General features: G+C 36.2%; 1 protein-coding gene across 3 annotated transcripts in view; it reads left to right on the plus strand.

Annotated features, from left to right (window-relative positions):
* UBR3 (ubiquitin protein ligase E3 component n-recognin 3) overlaps positions 1-18,250 on the plus strand; it is a 256,549-nt gene that overhangs the window by 156,629 nt on the left and 81,670 nt on the right. For all 3 annotated transcript variants that reach the window (XM_055379137.2, XM_055379139.2, XM_055379138.2), the window contains exons 25-27: positions 2,378-2,527; positions 10,055-10,188; positions 16,919-17,029. In XM_055379137.2, the coding sequence (XP_055235112.1) occupies positions 2,378-2,527; positions 10,055-10,188; positions 16,919-17,029 (395 nt within the window). The remainder of the gene's footprint in view (positions 1-2,377; positions 2,528-10,054; positions 10,189-16,918; positions 17,030-18,250) is intronic.

Here is an 18,250-nt window from a genome sequence, read left to right on the forward strand (position 1 = left end):
TCATAATGCATGTTTCAGGATTTTAGAGCTCTTTGAGTTTTAACAAACAGATTGTGACTGTATAACTGAATCCAGATTGAGAAACCAGCATCCAAATTGAGAAATAAAAATTACTAGCATCCCATAAGCTCCCTTCATGGTCTCTTTCTGTCACTGCTTCTTCCAAGAGTAACCAGTATCATTACTTGTGACTCTGTATGTTAGTTTTTCATGCTTTTGTTCTTTAACAATTTACATACAATATGTACTTTTTTGGGGCCTGACTTCTTTCAGAATAGGTTCTTTATTTTTTCATATCTCACAGATAAGTGAGAAACAATAATCACATTTAAATACAGCATTTAATTTGGACACAAATCCTTTTTAAATCTTACTAAAAATGTCAGAATTTGGTACTGGAATGATAGAATCAACCATATATTACCAATAACATTTTAATTCAACACAGGGTATAAAAAGCTGTGACTTTTCCTCCTCTTTTCAGAAATAAACCATGATCTTAGTTTCTTGAAGAAAAAAAGGGACATTGGTGTCTGTAATTTTTAAAGTCAGATTTCAGATAAAAAGTACTCTGCATGAAAATGAGTTCACCTATTTTATTTTCATGCCATCGGTACTGTATCACCATTGAAGATTGTCATTGAAGTTTCTTTTAAAAACTAGAAAAGATGACTTAGCAGCATCTTGGATAATGTGTTTTGGCATCAGGGTTTCCTTGAGGTTTTCAAGTCGATTGTACCAAGACTTATTAAAAAAAAAAAAGATCTTTATGTGTGAGATAGGGTTAATGAAATTGTATTTCTTTGGCACTTAACACGAGACTGAGTTATTTCACTGTACTTTGTCAGGTATCTCTGTGTTCTCCTTTGCACTTGAGAGCAGACAATTTCTTTTTTCTGCATGGTTTTCTCTTCTCTTTTCTCCCTAAGACCCAAAGTAGTCTCATATAAACTCTTTTCTTTTTTTTTTTTTTTTTCCTGAGATGTAGTTTCACTCTTGTTGCCCAGGCTGGAGTGCAGTGGTGCGATCTCAGCTAACTGCAACCTCTGCCTCCTGGGTTCAAGTGATTCTCCTGCCTTAGCCTTCCAAGTAGCCAGGATTACAGGTGCCTGCCACCATGCCTGCCCAATTTTTTGTATTTTTAGTAGAGACAGGGTTTCACTATGTTGGCCAGGCTTGGTCTCAAACTCCTGACCTCAGGTGATCCGCCCGCCTCAGCCTCCCAAAGTGCTGGGATTACAGGCATGAGCCACCATGCCCGGCCTCATATCAACTCTTAATGGCTTCTGGTACTTTTTTCTTTTGAAATCTTCTTTTCATTTAGACCTACTAGTGTATTTTCATAGACGTTGTGATTTTTGGTTTGATTCTATTCAGGTACTGTTTTTGTTTTTGTTTTTGTTTGCTAATCTCTTTGTGGCATCTTTTTATTTCCATTAATACTAGGCATTACCCAAAGTTCTGTTTTAGGTTACTGTCCCTTTTCCTCTCAGTCATTCTTCATAAGTATCAGATGTATGTATATCTGCATGAATTCTTATTTTAAAATATCTAAACTTGACGTTTTTCTTATTTCTGACGTGTATTTTTACATATTTACTTAGATGTGCCTCCATCTTTTAAGCATTTCATAAAGCACTTCTGCTTCCCTGTTCTTCCCAGTCTCTTCCACCCATTTCTTTGTCACCAGTGGCAGCATCACTTATCTTCATGAATTTAAGTGTCTTTATCTGTAAATAATTATTAACTCAATATTTTATTTTTTGCTATTAGTAACATTATATCACCAGAGGATTACTGCTATTTTTGATGAGTTCTGCTTTATTCATATATAATATGGTCATATCTTTATGATTTCCCTACATTAAAAAACATATTGATAGCTACTATTTCTGACATACAATCACTAGAATTGAGAGTGAGAAAGAAATAGTTTTTTTCTCTTTTATATTCTAGTAAATACTACCATATTTTCCCAAGAGCTGTCATGTTGTTGTGAATAACCCCTTAGGTGCCTCAAGGAAAATTAAAACAAACATCTCCCTTCTTTCTGTAACATGTTATTTTAAAATATTTCTCTTTTGATACAAATATCTTTGCCTCTATGTTTTCTGTATCTATTTTATATTTGAATGATACAACATTAGAAGTGTATTTAACCATATTTTAGTTTAAATCTTTCATTATTAAAGTCTTTGCATTATTTTATCTGTCTAAATATTTTACTTGAGTAAGGTTATTTTTTCCACAGTTTTATTACTGTATACTTTATTGATATTGAAGCTAAAAATTGTTTGAACTTGATTTTTCTCTCACACTTTCATTGAAGAGAGATTTTCCTCCTAAGGAATTAAAGAGATGAACTTTTTTCCCTCAGATTCTCCTGAGAATGATATTCCTATGGAGATCACCACGGCAGAACCACAGGTTTCCGAGGCAGTATATGACTGTGTTATTTGTGGACAGAGTGGCCCCTCCTCTGAAGATCGACCTGCTGGATTAGTTGTACTGTTACAAGCATCCTCAGGTAAAATCAAAGTAATTTTTTCATGGGAACATTTTAGAGCTGAAGTATATACAACAGATTAATAAATATCTGTATTAAATGAAAATTATATCTTTGTCTACTTATAACTAGGCAAGGGTCAGTTTAGATCCAAATGACAAAGATTCTTTATCTGGTTATATCTTACTTTCCTGGACATGAGTGTTAGAAGAAACTCCTAACAGAGATCTTGCTATATGGTTTCACAATTTTTTTCTTTAAAGTGTGATGGTATATTACCAATGCTAGGTGGCCAGTAACTGCGTTCAGCTTTCTTGGTAATTATAATTGTTCTGGCTGGGTGTGGTGCCTCGCATCTGTAATTCCAGCACTTTGGGAGGCTGAGGTGGGCAGATCACCTGAGGTCAGGAGTTCGATACTAGCCAACATGGCCAACATGGTGAAACCCCGTCTCTACTAAAAATATAAAATATTGGCCGGTGTGGTGGAGGGCGCCTGTAATCCCAGCTATTTGGGAGCCTGAGGCAGGAGAATCGCTGGAACCTGGGAGGCAGAGGTTGCAGTGAGCTGAGATTGCACCACTGCACTCCAGCCTGGGTGACAGAGCAAGACTCTGTCTCACAAAAAAAAAAAAAAAAAAAAAACAGAAAAACAATTGTTCTAAAATCTGGAAAACTCCTTAGCCCATAAATATTGTCAGTTTTTAATTACACAAGGCATATTTAGACAGCTCTGCCTTTATTTGTTCAAACGGTCTGTGAATTGGTATGTTTACCAGTCTATAGTTTTAAACTATATAATTTTATTATAAATTATAAATATAATTTTAAAAGTTTGAAGGATTTGTCTGAATGGTGTCCATTGTCTTCCATAATGAAGTATTTTTGAGGGTAGTGATAATTCTTGTACAGTTTAGTCGCAATAAATTTAATCCTTTTCCAACAAGAGTATGTGTAAAATAAAGAGAAAAAAAATTCTTACATATTTCTCCAGAGGATTATTTTCTAGGGTGTTAACTCTCTGAATTAGTAGGGTAAAGTGTAAAGAGTTAGATATTAGAAACTCCCCTGAATTCAAATATGGTATTGGTTTACTTACTGTGGCCAAATATGTTTTTTTCTTTTATGTAGAGAGCTCATATTGACTTTAGAGGATTTTTGTATTGGTTAAATAATGTAATATAAACAAAAAGAATCCAATATGATGCCTAGTAAATTCGTTTCTTCTGTTACTCTTCTTGCCTAAAATGAATTGATTTGGGAAATCCTGATTTAGTGGGACATTGAAGTAGAGCTGTCCAAATCAGAAATGCTTACTGAAAGGGAAATGTGTGGAAGTATTAACTACTTTTACAGCTACTTTTCCTTTCTACTACTCTTAGGAAAGCAGTTTATTAGATTATTGCCAATTGACTTTCAACTTCGTGATTAAATACTATATAGTTATCAATGTAATGATTTGTTTTATTCATTAATTTATTTCATAGATATTTATTGAGCTCCTAGGTGTCAGGCACTGTTCTAGTAAGAGACAAAACAAAATCCCTGCTCCAGTGAAACTTATGTTCTTGTTTTAAGCTTTTATTTGTTCATTATTTTATGTTTTTAAGTTTATTTGGTCTGTTACTTTTTAAAGTCTCTTTTAAACAATTGTATATGCTAGCTAGACCAATAAATATTAAACAATTCCACTATACTGTAGCTGCCTTATCCCTTAGAGATAGAAGGAAAAAAATAAGAAACTAATATTGCCAGGATACAGTGGTTCATGCCTGTAATTCCAGCATTTTGGGAAGCCAAGGCTGGAGGATTGCTTGAGTCTAGGAGTTCAAGACCAGCCTGGGCAACACAGTAAGACCCTGTCTCTACAAAAAGTAAAATTAGACAGGTGTGGTGACGTGCACCTGTGGTCCCAGCTACTCAGGAGGCCAAGGTGGGAGGATTGCCTGAGCCCAAGAGGTCGAGGTTGCAGTGAGCTGAGATTGCACCACTGCACTCTAGCCTGCGTGATAGAGTAAGACCCTATCTTTAAAAAAATTAAAAAAGAAAAAAAGAAACTGACATTAAAGAGTATTAAAACTCAGGAATAATTTTAGTATAATAGGTGAATTCTCTAGCTGTTTCCTTCTTTACCATCTAAGCCTTATCCACCCATTGATACTTTCCCCCTTTTACCCCTTTTTTCTCTGGGCTTCTTTATTTTGATTCATTTCTTCCCTTTTAGATTTGAATATGGAAAATTTTTAACAGTATGCTAAGGAGATGTGCAAAGTGAACCCCCATGTCCCCATCTATCTTCAACAGTGATTAATTTCTGGCTAATTTTATTTCATTTGTTCCCTCCTTATTAGAATTATTTCGAAGCAGATTTTAGACATCATATAATTTCATCTGTAAAAAATTCAGTGTTTCTGTTAAAAAGAAAGGTCTTGTTTTTTAAACATAACCACAGTCAGTCCTAAATAAATTCCTCAGTATCATCAAACATCTAGTCAGTGTTTAAAATTTTCCCATTCTCTATTTATTTATTTATTTTGCTTAATTTATTTATAGTTGCAGTATTCCTTTGTTGTCTTTTAATTAATAGATCCACTCTCCCTCTATCTTTACCCCCTCCTCCCATGATTTTACTTTTTAAAAGAAATTGGATCATTGAAAACCAATTTGGATTTTTCAGAATGTTGCTGTGATGTTTAACATATTCCTCTGTTCCCTCTGTTTTCTCTCTGTGAGATTAGTAGGAAGCGATGATTACTGCCTAAATCCATCAGTTGATCAGAGATTACAAATCTCTTTCATGTTTTTTTTGTTGTTGTTTATTAGCTTACATATACTTCTATAAAAGAAATTTCACTTCATCACCTATTTTTTGTTGCTCTGAGATACAGATTACACAGGAAAGGCAGGGTAGACATAGTATTCTTTCCTTCTATTTACGGGTGCTCAAAATATTGAGATAGTGGGGTTTAAAAATCATTTTCTAAAGATAATTAGTACTTTCAGGTATCATTAATGAACTGTTTTTAATCATTATGAACTCTATTAATAACTCTATAGTTACTTTCTTGTTGATGCTCGTGTTCTTCCATCTTTGTTCACTGAGAGCTTATTCGAGTTGTCTCCTGAGTTCTTTTGATGCAAGGCTAGAGTAGTAAGTAGCCTTGGGTCTTTCTACATTTTTTGGTGTGGCAAGTTACAATAAATTTATCTTACACATTTCCTGCCCTGAAATCAGCAATCTCTCAAAGAAGCATTAGTTCCTTTTTAGTGGGAAATGGTATTTAGAGACAAAAGTCTGGATGCTAGGTGTGCTTATTGTTCTAGATCTTTTTAGTGTTCACTGATACTTTATTGCCATGTTCTTCAAACCATGTATTAAAGAAAAGTCTCATGCTTTTAACTCTTTATTTTTATATTTGATTTATGCTAAATTACAGACTTTTGATTAGGAACCCTTCAAAACACTGCTTAATTAAGGGCCTTTAAGTACATTTATCTACATGGAAAGATATTAATTTATGTGCCATCTCATTATTGCTCAGAATGCCTGTTGTAAACATTACTGATTTGGGGAGCTTCAGTTCTCCATAGGAGAATAATACAATATTATATAGTCTTTTCATTTTACTAAACCCTACAATCTTTGCAAAGATTCAGAAAATCCAAAGTTGCAAAGATTCAGAAAGAGCAGTTAGTTTTCATAGCACTTCAAAAATATATATAATAAAAGAAAGTAAATCCGGAAAGAACTGTATATCTAGATTTGTAAACCAAATAATAATGTTCTTGTTTGTGGAAGAGTGTGGGCATTGAGATAAAAACACAAAGGGAAGGGGGATGGAGCAGTTTTTGTATATTTCTGAAATGAAGTAGATATTTATTTAAATTTGATTGTTACAAAGTGAAGATGTTAATTCTAATCCCTAGGGTAAACACTATAAAAAAAAGTTACACACACACACACACACACACACACGCACACATAAAAGAAAAGAGAAGGGAATCAAAATTTTATACCAGAAAATTCAATTAATTACAGAAGAAGGCAGTAATCAATGAAAGAAGAAATAGAAAACAAATAGCAAAAAGGAAGAATTAATTTTTTTTAAAGTTAGTAATTACTTAAAATATAAATGCATTAAACTGCCCAGGTAAAAGGCAGAGGTTGACAGAATGAATTTTTAAAAATGTGATGCTACAAGAGATTCACTTTAGATCCAGAGACACAATAAGTTGAAAGCGAAAGGATGGGAAGAGATTCCATGCAAATAGTAACCAAAAGAGAGCTGGGGTGGTTATACTATGAGACAAAATAAATTGTAAGTTAAGAATTGTTACAAGAGACAAAGAAGGAGATTGTATATTGATAAACAGCCAATCCATCATGAAGGTATTATAAACATATATGCTCCAAACAACAGAGCCCCCAATGTAGGAAGCAAAAATGGACAGAATTGAAGGGAGAAATAGATACTTCTAAAATAATAATTGGAGACTTTATAGAACAACTAGACAGAAGATCAGAAAGGAAACTGAATACTTGAGCAACACTGTAAAACAACCATACCTAACAGACTTATATAGAACACTCCACCCAATAACAGTGGAATGTATATTTTTCTCAGTGGTATATGGAACATTATCCTAGGTAGACCATATGTTAGGCCACAAAACAAGCCTCAATAACATTTTAAAAGATTGAAATTATTCAAAAAATTGTCTGTGGTCATAATGGAATGAAACTAGCTATGAATAACAAAAGGAAACCTGGGAAATTCGCAAGTATGTGGAAATTAAACAACATACTCTTTATTTTATTATTATTATTTTTTTGAGATGGAGTCTCACTCTGTCATGCAGGCTGGAGTGCAGTGGCGTGGCCTCGGCTCACTGCAAGCTCCGTCTCCTGGGTTCACGCCATTCTCCTGCCTCAGCTTCCCAAGTAGCTGGGACCACAGGCGCCCGCCACGATGTCCAGCTAATTTTTTGTATTTTTAGTAGAGATGGGGTTTCACTGTGTTAGCCAGGATGGTCTTGATCTCCTGACCTTGTGATCTGCCCGCCTCGGCCTCCCAAAGTGTTGGGATTACAGGTGTGAGCCACCGTGCCTGGCCTAAAACAACGTACTCTTAAACAACCAATGGGCCAAAGAATAAATTACAAATGAAATTAGAAAACACTTTGAGGTGAAGGAAAATGAAAATGCAACATACCCAAACCTTTAGAATGCAGTGAAAATGGGGAAATTTACAGCTGTAAATGCATACATTAAAAAAGATTCAAATAACTAAAATCAGAAATGAAATTATTGACTTTACTACAGACCTCACGGAAATAGAAAGGATTATAAGAGAATACTATGACCAATTTATGCCAAAAAATTAGATGACATGGATTAAATGAATGATTTCCTAGAAATATACAAACTACCAAATGGACCCAAGAAGTAATAAAAAGTTTGAACATATTAATAACAAAAAGATTGATTCAGTAATTTTTAAAAATCTGACAGTGAAAAGGACTGGACCAGATGGCTTCACTGGTGAATTCTATCAGTCATTTAAAGAATTAACACCAATGCTTCTCAAACTTGTCCAAAAAATAGAGGAGTGAACACTTCCCAACTTATTCTGAGGCTAGCATTCTATGAGGCTAGCTTTGATACCAAAGCCAGATAAACACAGGAAAACAGTAGACCAATATCCCTTATGAGTATACATGCAAAAATTCTCAACAAAATTCTAGCAAACTGAATGCAGCAGCATATTAAGAGGATTATGCATCATGGTAATTATATTTTAGCTGGTAGCATCTACCAGCTTTTGTCTCTTATTTCTGTTGCTGTTATAAATCCTTGCAAAACTTAAGGCCCGCAGTGATAAACCTATTACTCCCTTTTTTAAGAGCAGCTCTTCTGATGCACACATCATGATATTTTATCTGTAAATACTTTAGAATGTAACTCCTAAGAACAAGGATATTCTTTTTTAAAAATTTCTTATATATATTTTGAGACAGAGTCCCTCTCTGTTGCTCAGGCTAGAGTGCAGTGGCACAATCTCAGCTCACTGCAACCCCAGCCTCCCAGGCTCAAGCAATTCTCATGCCTTAGCCTCTTGAGTAGCTGGGATTACAGGTGTGCACCACCATACCCAGCTAAATTTTGTATTTTTATTAGAGATGGGGTTTTGTCATGTTGGCCAGGCCGGTCTTGAACTTCTGGCCTCAAGTAGTCTGTCCACCTTGGCCTCCCAAAGTGCTGGGTTTACAGGCATGAGCCACCACACCCAGCCCAAGGATATTCTTTTACATAATTGTGGTACCATTATCATTCCTAAGAAATGTAACATTAGTAACATCAAATACTGTTTATATTCAGATTCTCTCAGTTGTCCCTGCAATATTTTTTGTGTTTCTTATTTACTTGATAAATAAAAATTGTACATATTTATGGGGTACATAAATGTGATATGATATTTTGACATGTATACATTGTGGAATGATTAAATCAAGCTAATTAATGTATATACCACTTTACCATTAGGCTGATTAACATATACACTTATATCATTTTTTTGTGGTCAGAGTCAGTAATATTTTTATAGCAGATATTTCTTGATCCACAATCGAATAAAATATCATGTATTGTTTTTCATTATCGTTTCTTGTTAGTCTCCTGTAATTTAGAACAGTTTCTCTAGCCCCTTCTTAAAGTTTGAGAGTCCAGGTTGGTTGTTCCATAGAATATCTCAGAATCTGGATTTGTGTGATTATTTCCTTGTTACTAGATTGAAGTTAAACAGTTTTGGCAAGGGTATTATACAGGTGATGTTCCTTGCAACAGCATTACATCAGGAGGTTCACTGTGTCAATTTGTCCTATTATGGGTGGTGCCAACTAAGTTTGATCCCTTGGGTAAGGTAGTAGGTAATCTGTAGGATGATACGTTAAGACTCTACTCACCCTTTTACCCTTTTATTTGATTTTCCTTGCCTGGGTCAGTGAATGTATTGTATTATCTATTACTATTATTATTCTTTTTAATATTCAACTTTTCTCAGATTTTACCAGAACTCCAGGTCTTTATAAATCTGCTCCCTCAGTGTTTGAACACTTCCTTGCTCTTTTTAATCACACATCCTTCCGGGCTCACCTTGCACTTTTCCCCAACCCTGAACTCAGCTCTTTCTCCAAGGATCTCTTCTTCCTTTTAGTGAGAAATAGTATATTTAGAAATAAAGTTTGTGAATATTGGAGAGTTAAATCATGTAGGCTTTTTCAGTGGACAGATTTAGGAACCCGTCCATCCATCCATCTTGAGTTTATAATCATAGTTCAGTGTTATTTTTTAAAGTAAATATTGGCATATGTGAAGCTTTATTTAGCCTGTAGAAGAAAACTAGAATACCACTTTTTTGAGGGGTCTTTAAAAATATTCTAATAGTGAAATAATTCGAGTTGCTTGTGGTAAATAACTCAGCTTTTCTTGGAGTTACAGGTCTATGGCACTGATTATTTTTGATTAATGAGCTTTTATCTGTTAATGTAGTTTTGGGGCAGTGCCGTGACAATGTTGAGCCAAAAAAGTTGCCGATCAGTGAAGAGGAGCAGATTTACCCTTGGGATACCTGTGCAGCCGTTCATGATGTGAGGCTTTCATTATTACAGCGTTATTTTAAGGATGTAAGTACTCTTTATAAAATAGTACTTTTGTCTGCCAAGTTGATGGTTATTTCCCTCCAGAATTTTACATGTCTTTTACCAAAATGGCATTCTGATGTTAAATTTGAAAGTTTATTAGAAAAAAATTAATATGTGGATAGAAAGAAGTGGAAATCTGTTAATAAACATTTCAGGTAATAAATGTGATACCTTTGTTTTAAATGTTTGTTGTGTGATACACACATTCAATTAAGTGGAATGATGAGTACAGCAGGTCCTTAAATAACGTTTCTTTCAGCATTGTTTTGTTATAATGTTGATGAGAAAAAAATAAATTCCCTACTGGGGCCACTGTCAGTGGGGAATTTATGTGTTCTCCCCATGTCTTTATGGGTTTTGTCTGGGTATTCCAGTTCTTCCTACTTCTCAAAGATGTGCTGCACATTAGGTTAATTAGCATGTCTAAATTGCCCTGGTATGAGTCAGTACGGGTGTGGATGTGAGTGTGTCCTGCCATAGGATGGGGTCCTGCCCAGGGTCGATTCCTCCCTTGTGCTCTGTGCTGCGGGATAGGCTCCAGCGACTTATGACTGTGAACTGGAATAAGTAGGCTAGAAAATGAATGAAATAATGAAAACATATTATTTTTTTAATTTATAAATTTATAAAGTATATGATAAAGTAAAAATTTATAAAGTATATGACAATTATACAGCTGCATAATAACGATGTGGTATGAAAGGGCTCAGTGAACCCGCATATTTGTTATTGTTTTTAAACTGCATGGTAATAGGAAGTGCTCTTTAACGATTTTCACTTTGCAAACATTTATTCCTTAATTTAACCCATCACCACTACTACTGACAGCACTCATTGTTTTGTCAAAAATTGGGTAAATCGTTATCTTGTTTTTATTAAACTTTCTCAAATGTATGCATACTCCGCATTTATTTCAGTGTTTCGTATTAGAAATGTTTTAGGTGTTTAGAAGTTTTGATGATGTTTTTGTAATCAGAAATATACTATAGGAATTTAACTCTTGTTTATGTCAATTAACGTGTGGTTAAATTAGTTTTGTTCCACATCATTTGCTTAAAGTCACAGTTTCCAAGAACCTATTGATAACATTAAAGTGAGGACTTAATGTATTAACTCTGTAGAAACTTTTATTATGGTAGGAATGTTATATGAAGATTTTTGCCTCCCTCTTTTACTTTCATTTAAAGATATATAATAAAATTTCATTATGATACTTTTAAAATGTAAAGTAAGGATGGATTTGATTCATATCTGCTACGACTTCCTACAAACTTAGTAGTTTTTTTTCAGGCTCTGACACTCAGAAGTATCTGAAGGCCTTCAACATAAACTTTAGTAGCAGCAGCATTGTTAACGTCTTTTTAAAATTTCTGTATTCCTTTTGATGTTTCCTGAGTGGATTATCAAATGGGGTTTCCTTTCTCCTGTTGTAGTTTTTTAAATCTACTGTGTCTTGAATTAAATAAATGTAAGATATTAGCTTAAACTATAAAGTAAAACATTATTTTTAGTTAGCTATATGAGATGATTATATGGATAGATTTCCAAATAGAACTTCTTTCTTGCCCATAAATCCATTGGTTGAAGTGGAAGAAATTAGTAAGATAAGTGGAAGACAGAATACATAATCAGAATAAATAGGAACTGACCTAGTGATGATAAGAGCCAGGGTAGAGTCTGGTTCCTTAATATGCTAGGCTGACAAGAAGGTTTCTGGTGGCTTCTGCAGGAGCTGATGGACTTACAGGGAGGTATTGTGTAGAGTAGAAAGAGTCCTAGACCAGAAAAACTGGGGTTTGGTCCTGATTCTGCCATTTCTGAGCAATGTGAGCTTGGCCAAATCCCTTAAGTGGTCTGAGACTCAATTTCCTCATCTGTAAAATAGGGCTGATAATGATCTTTCATGCAGTAATCACCAGGTTAGGGTTCACTCTGCATATAGGTCACTCTGCATATAATACAGGTCAATATAAATGTAAAGTGATGTTTTAAATATTCAAGCTATCCCATTTAGGAAGGCTAGGTTAGGCTTGTTAGTTTGGGTTAGGTAATAAGGGTCATGCTTCCGTATATATTTTCAGAGACTTTAAAATGAAATTATGGTTATTTTGTAGCAGTCTCTGTATGTGCGTTTGTATAAATACACGTATGTGTGTACACATATTTTCACACTTTTTTCTTTGTTCTTTATTGCTTTGGATTTTTTTTTTTTTTTTTTTTTAGATAGAGTCTCACTCCGTCGCCAGGCTGGAGTGCAGTGGTGCGATCTTGGCTCACTGCGACCTCTGCCTCCTGGGGCCTGGGTTCAAATGATTCCCCTGCCTCAGCCTTCCGAGTAGCTGGGACTACAGGCGCCCACCACCATGTCTGGCTAATTTTTTACATTTTTAGTAGAGACAGGGTTTCACCATGTTGGCCAGGATGGTCTCGATCTCTTGACCTCGTGATCTGCCCGCCTCGGCCTCCTAAAGTGTTGGGATTACAGGTGTGAGCCACCACACCCGGCTTGCTTTGGATTTTTTTTTTTACAGGATACATATATTACTTTATTAATCAGAGACCAATAAATATTTTATTTTCAAGGAAAACTGGGAAACAATGCTAAGTTCTGCTTTTGCAGAAATTTACTACCACCTTATTTAGACTTTATTTTTTTGTCATAATGACACAGGATTCTTTTGGTGCCACTTCACTAGGCAGAAACCTCTGTGGCTGGCGGCACCTCTGCCTGGGCTTCGCTCGGGCCCACTGGGCTCACTCTACCCAGGCTGGCTGGCAGGCTGCGCTCAACTCGCTCCCCAGCCTGGATCCCGCAACCACTGCAGCTCCAAGCTCTTCCTGTGGTGGGGCCAGGTGTGCTGCAAGCAGCTTCTGTGGCTGGGTGCCAGCATTCAAATGAGGGGGATGCAGTGGCACCCGAAAACTTGGAGACACCAGCAACCACAGAGCCCCAAGGGGGTGTCACAGCTTCTGCTTGGGGAGTGCCGAGGTCTGGGCCCCCAGAAGGGTCACAGCTCTTCACTCCTGTAGTCTAGTGAATGGAGGCATGTGTCACAACTCTTTTCATTTCCGCTACCCACAGCTCTGTGAGCCGGCCAGGAGCATGTTACAGCCCTTTTTGCTCCTGCCATTTGGTGGGTAGGTTCTTGTCCGACAACCAAGAAGAATGAAGTACATGGACACCAGAGAGTGAGCAAGGCAGAGAAGAATTTTATCAAGTGACAGAAAAGATCTCAACAACAAGAGGGGACCTGAAGTGGGTAGCTTTCTGTGTGAGAGGGGGCCTGAAAATGGGTAGCTGCCTTGTGACTGAGTCCATGGTTTTCATGGTCTCAGAATGGGGGAGTGCATGCTGAATGGTCCATGTGTGGACCTGATAAAAGCACCATTTGATTTTCAAGGAAGTTCTCACTCCAGTCATGGATTCTACCTGAAACTGCAGCTCGGTTTTCAGGCTTTAAATTGTCTGTGGTTTGGAGGTTGGGTTTCACCAGGGACCTGGCCCTGTCTGTCTAGGAATTTGTCTGTCTCCTGCCACTATCAATAATCCTGGTTTTAATTACTTTAGAGTAAACAGGTAAAGATGAATCCCAACACCAAATAGAAAACTTTTTAAAAATTCAATCAAAATAAACCTAGACCTAAGAGCATAATAATTTTGAGGGAAGAGACGATCTAATAAATGGGAGCAAAAAGGTAGGGTATCTCTTTTTTGCAGCCAGAGTAATTATTCATTTCTAGAAAAAATATCTTTTTTATAAAAAGTCTCTGAGCTGAAATCTGAGTTGGATTATACTCTGTTGTGTTTCTGTTAGTGATTGTGAGATTTTTATTCCTACATCATTACTTTTGTATGCTTTTATAAGACCTGTTTTATGTATATATGGCATTTTCCCTAGACTGCATACCTCTGGAGGTCCAGGGCTATGCCTCATGTTGATTCAGGGACTAGCACATGCTACGTGTGTTGTAGATGCTTACTGGGTTTCTTCCTGAATTACTCTAAACATAAGAGTACCAGAGTGGTAGCTGGACCAGACTGTATAGAGCAGAAGAATGACTTATCAGTGGGCACTGATACTGATTATAGGATTAAACTGTAGATTCTACTATCTTCAGATTAAATGCATGCATTTTACAGAATTGACATGTAGAATATTAGTTATGTAAGACAGTGCATTCACTGTAGAAAATGGAAGTGTAACACATGGGAAATATGACACAACAGAGAGAAGGAACCTGAGCTGTGGAATCAGACAGACTTGGGTTTGAACTTATAACTTAGTGATCTTGGTAAAGTTATCATTCATCTCTTGTAAAAAGGGATAACTCCAGCTTCTTTATGAGGTTTTAGTAATTATTGAGGTTGTGACATTTCAGTGTTAGGCACTTAGCACAGTGGTGGATACTTGAGGTCTCCCTAAAATACTAGTCTCACATTATTAAGTGTTATCCTGCATTTTTTGACTGGCAAACTCAAACGTCTAAAAGTTGTATAGACAAATGACTCATTGTTTCCAGCTTTAAAAGCTAGCCATTTTTATTAAAAATACAGATTAATTGCCTTTTTGTAGTATAGTGCCAAAGAGAGCAGCTGGTTTATTAACGGACTACCAATCATTCTAAAATGATCTAACACCAAAATCTGCTTCTATTTCAAGCAGCTCCAAAACATAAAACAAAGATGAGCAGGCCTCCTGTTGTTTTTCTGATTTGTAACAGTAGAAGCCTGCTCACCAGCTGTATTTGATTTATGCAGCTTCACATCTTTAAATTGGCTGGGAAGTCATTTTGTACTATGTAATACACAGTACTTTCAACTTTAGATACTCGTGAAGTCTTGATTTAATATCGGAACTTTGTTTACTGTCATTTAAAGATCATTGGTCATCTTACATTATAAAAATAAAATTTAAAGATTGATTCAGTTTTTTAAGCATGTAAGTACATGCTTGTTTGATGGCTCTCAAATCTCATCATATGTTGCCAGTCCTGTTAGATCTTGTGCCTTCATATTGCTCTGGCCCACCCATCTATTTACTACAGATTGTAGAGAATGAATTAAAGTTTAGGCCCAAATGCTATTTGACAGAGGCCAATTGATGAAAATTCTAAGAAAGAGATTTTAGGAGAATAAGTCTTCAGCCTATTTATAGATTTAGAGGGAGGAATTAGCAATGAAAGAGAAGTTGAAGATGTAAAAGAGAAAGGAAAGATGAAAGAAAGAAACTTTTAAAACAAATTTGGAGCCGGGCACGGTGGCTCATGCCTGTAATCCCAGCACTTTGGGAGGCCGAGATGGGTGGATCACTCCCTGAGGTCGGGAGTTCGAGACCAGCCTGACCAACATGGAGAAACCCTGTCTCTACTAAAAGTACAAAATTAGCTGGGTGTGGTGGCGCATGCCTGTAATCCCAGCTACTTGGAAGGCTGAGGCAGGAGAATCACTTGAACCCGGGAGGCGGAGGTTGTGGTGAGCCGAGATCGCGCCATCGCACTCCAGCCTGGGCAACAAGAGTGAAACTTAATCTCAAAAAAAAAAAAACCTCAAAAAACAAAACAAAAAAAAACAAATTTGGAAAGGATATATAGTTTGCTTATATAGTCTGGGTCCCTTCTTTATTGTATATTATATTAAGACCTTGTAAATATTAAGGCATGTTTTTGGGTTATTCTTGTGACTAGATTTGTACTTTATAAAGCTGTATGGAGGTTACATCATGGAGAGAACAAATTTGAGTTAAGGAGACGAGTTAAGAAACTGTTTAAGAACCACTTCTCCCACTCCGTGGGATATAGACTTGAATATTATGTACTGGAAATGAAGAGGAAAGACCAAAATCATGAATTATTTAGGAGACAGAATCCATATGATTTGGGAACTGATATTGTGGTATGAAGGTAAGAGTGTGATATAGAATGACTCTTGGCTTTCTGACTTGGTGACTAAATAGATTGTGGAGTTATTGAACCAAGAGGAGGGAGATGATTCATGGAGAAGATAACAATTTACGTTTTTGGCACATTGATTTTATATTGTCTGTGGGACATTAAACTGGAGATTTCTGAGTGGCATGAGTACTTGTATCTAACAGTCAGGCAAGAGATCTAAGCTTGCGGGGTAGTCAAAATTACTGCTTAAATCACTAGGAAAAATAGTTTTAATGAGAAGGGAGTTGCACTGAGAATAGAACCTTGAGGATTAGAGGAATAGACATTGAAGGGGTAAGCGAAGAAAAAAAGATCCTTAGAAGGAGGGCTGAGAAAAACAGTTAAAGAGGCAGGAACAAAACCAAGAGAGAGTAGCATTAAACCAGAGGAAAGTAGGCGTTTCAAGAAGTAAGTTGTTAATGTCAGAAATCAGAGAGAGATTCAGTACCATACTTTATCTCAGCAACAGTATAGTTCATACTGAACTATAGTGTAATATTGAGAGCATATATTTTATGGAGCGGACGAAGGCTAGTTCATAATATTTATTCTCTTTCATTATGAGTATAGAAGTTTGGGAGCTACAACTTCATGGTATTCCAATTTTAAAGATAGTGCCTTAAGACTATCTAGTCAGGCATTAATTGATATCACAAGAATAGAAACTCCACATTAATATAAAAATAGGAAATCATGCAGAGGTTTATGTGGACATACTAATATTTAAATATGTTTGTACTTCTTTAAAATTAATTGTATTTGTCTTCTTTTTATTTTGAAGAGTTCATGTCTCTTGGCAGTATCAATTGGCTGGGAAGGAGGTGTTTATGTACAAACCTGTGGTCACACATTACATATAGATTGTCATAAATCTTACATGGAATCATTACGGGTAAGTTGATTGCAAAAATTTTTTAAAGGTGCATGTATCTTTCCAGGTATTAAATCTTTTTATAGTATATACATCCCAATTCCAGCTCATCTTTTTTAGGTGATTTTGATCATCGTATAAACTATCCAGTCTCACTTTAACACAGACCTGTTCAACTTCAAGGATTTTCATTTTTTAATTTCAATTTCATTTTAGCAACTAGCCAGACGCAGTGGTTCATGCCTGTAATCCCAGCACTGTGGGAGGCCGAGGTGGGCAGATCACTTGAGGTCAGGAGTTCGAGACCAGCCTGGCCAATGTGGCCACCTGGCCAACCTGGCAAAACCCTGTCTCTACTAAAAATACAAAAATTAGCCGGGCATGGTGGTGTGCACCTGTAATCCCAGCTACTTGGAAGGCTGAGGCAGGAGAATCACTTGACTCTGTGAGGCAGAGGTTGCAGTGAGCTGAGGTTGCACCACTGCACTCCAGCCTGGGCAACAGAGAGAGACTCCATCTCAAAAAAAAAAAAAAAAGAAAGAAAAAAAAGAAAAATTTTTTTCACTTTAGCAACTGACTTTCATGGCTGCACTTTAGACTTTGCTACTCTCTCTGAAATATTAAGCTTTAATATCCTACCATGTCACCTTATGATTATCACATAAGTTCTCTTGTCTTCACTCTCATTATTGTGATTTGCCTCTGACATCAAGATCTATAGTCCTTTAACCCTTTGAATTTTTTCCTAGTGTATTAGCTCTTTGCTATCCTCACCTTCTTGTACTATACCCATTCTATTCTTGTCAATCTCATTTAATCAGCCTCCTTTGATTTTAGACCCAGTCAGCTATCCCAGCTTGAAAAGTCATAAAACTAGGTTAATGATTATTATCACAAACTTGTGGCTTCCTATAACAGTGGCTTAGACTAGGGTTATGGGCTATAAATACTGCCTATTAATTCATTTACCTGTCTTTGATCAGTTCCCTCTCCTGTTTTCCTCAGCAGCTATTCCAAACCTTTGCCTCCCCAAGATTCATTTCCTCTTAACAGATTCTGTCTCTTCCTTTGTCATTAAGAAAACAGTGTCTGTTGTCACATTCCCTTAGATTCCTATCTTGCTTTTCTGTTCCCTGATAAATGAGTCCAACATCCCAACCAGTCTTTTCTTTGCTACTCTTTGAGGTAGTACTGTAGCCCTTCTTCTGTTCAGGAATAACTTTTCTGCCTGAGCTCCGGTAG

The sequence above is a fragment of the Gorilla gorilla genome, chromosome 11 (assembly GCF_029281585.2).
Source record: "Gorilla gorilla gorilla isolate KB3781 chromosome 11, NHGRI_mGorGor1-v2.1_pri, whole genome shotgun sequence".
Lineage (NCBI taxonomy): Eukaryota > Metazoa > Chordata > Mammalia > Primates > Hominidae > Gorilla > Gorilla gorilla.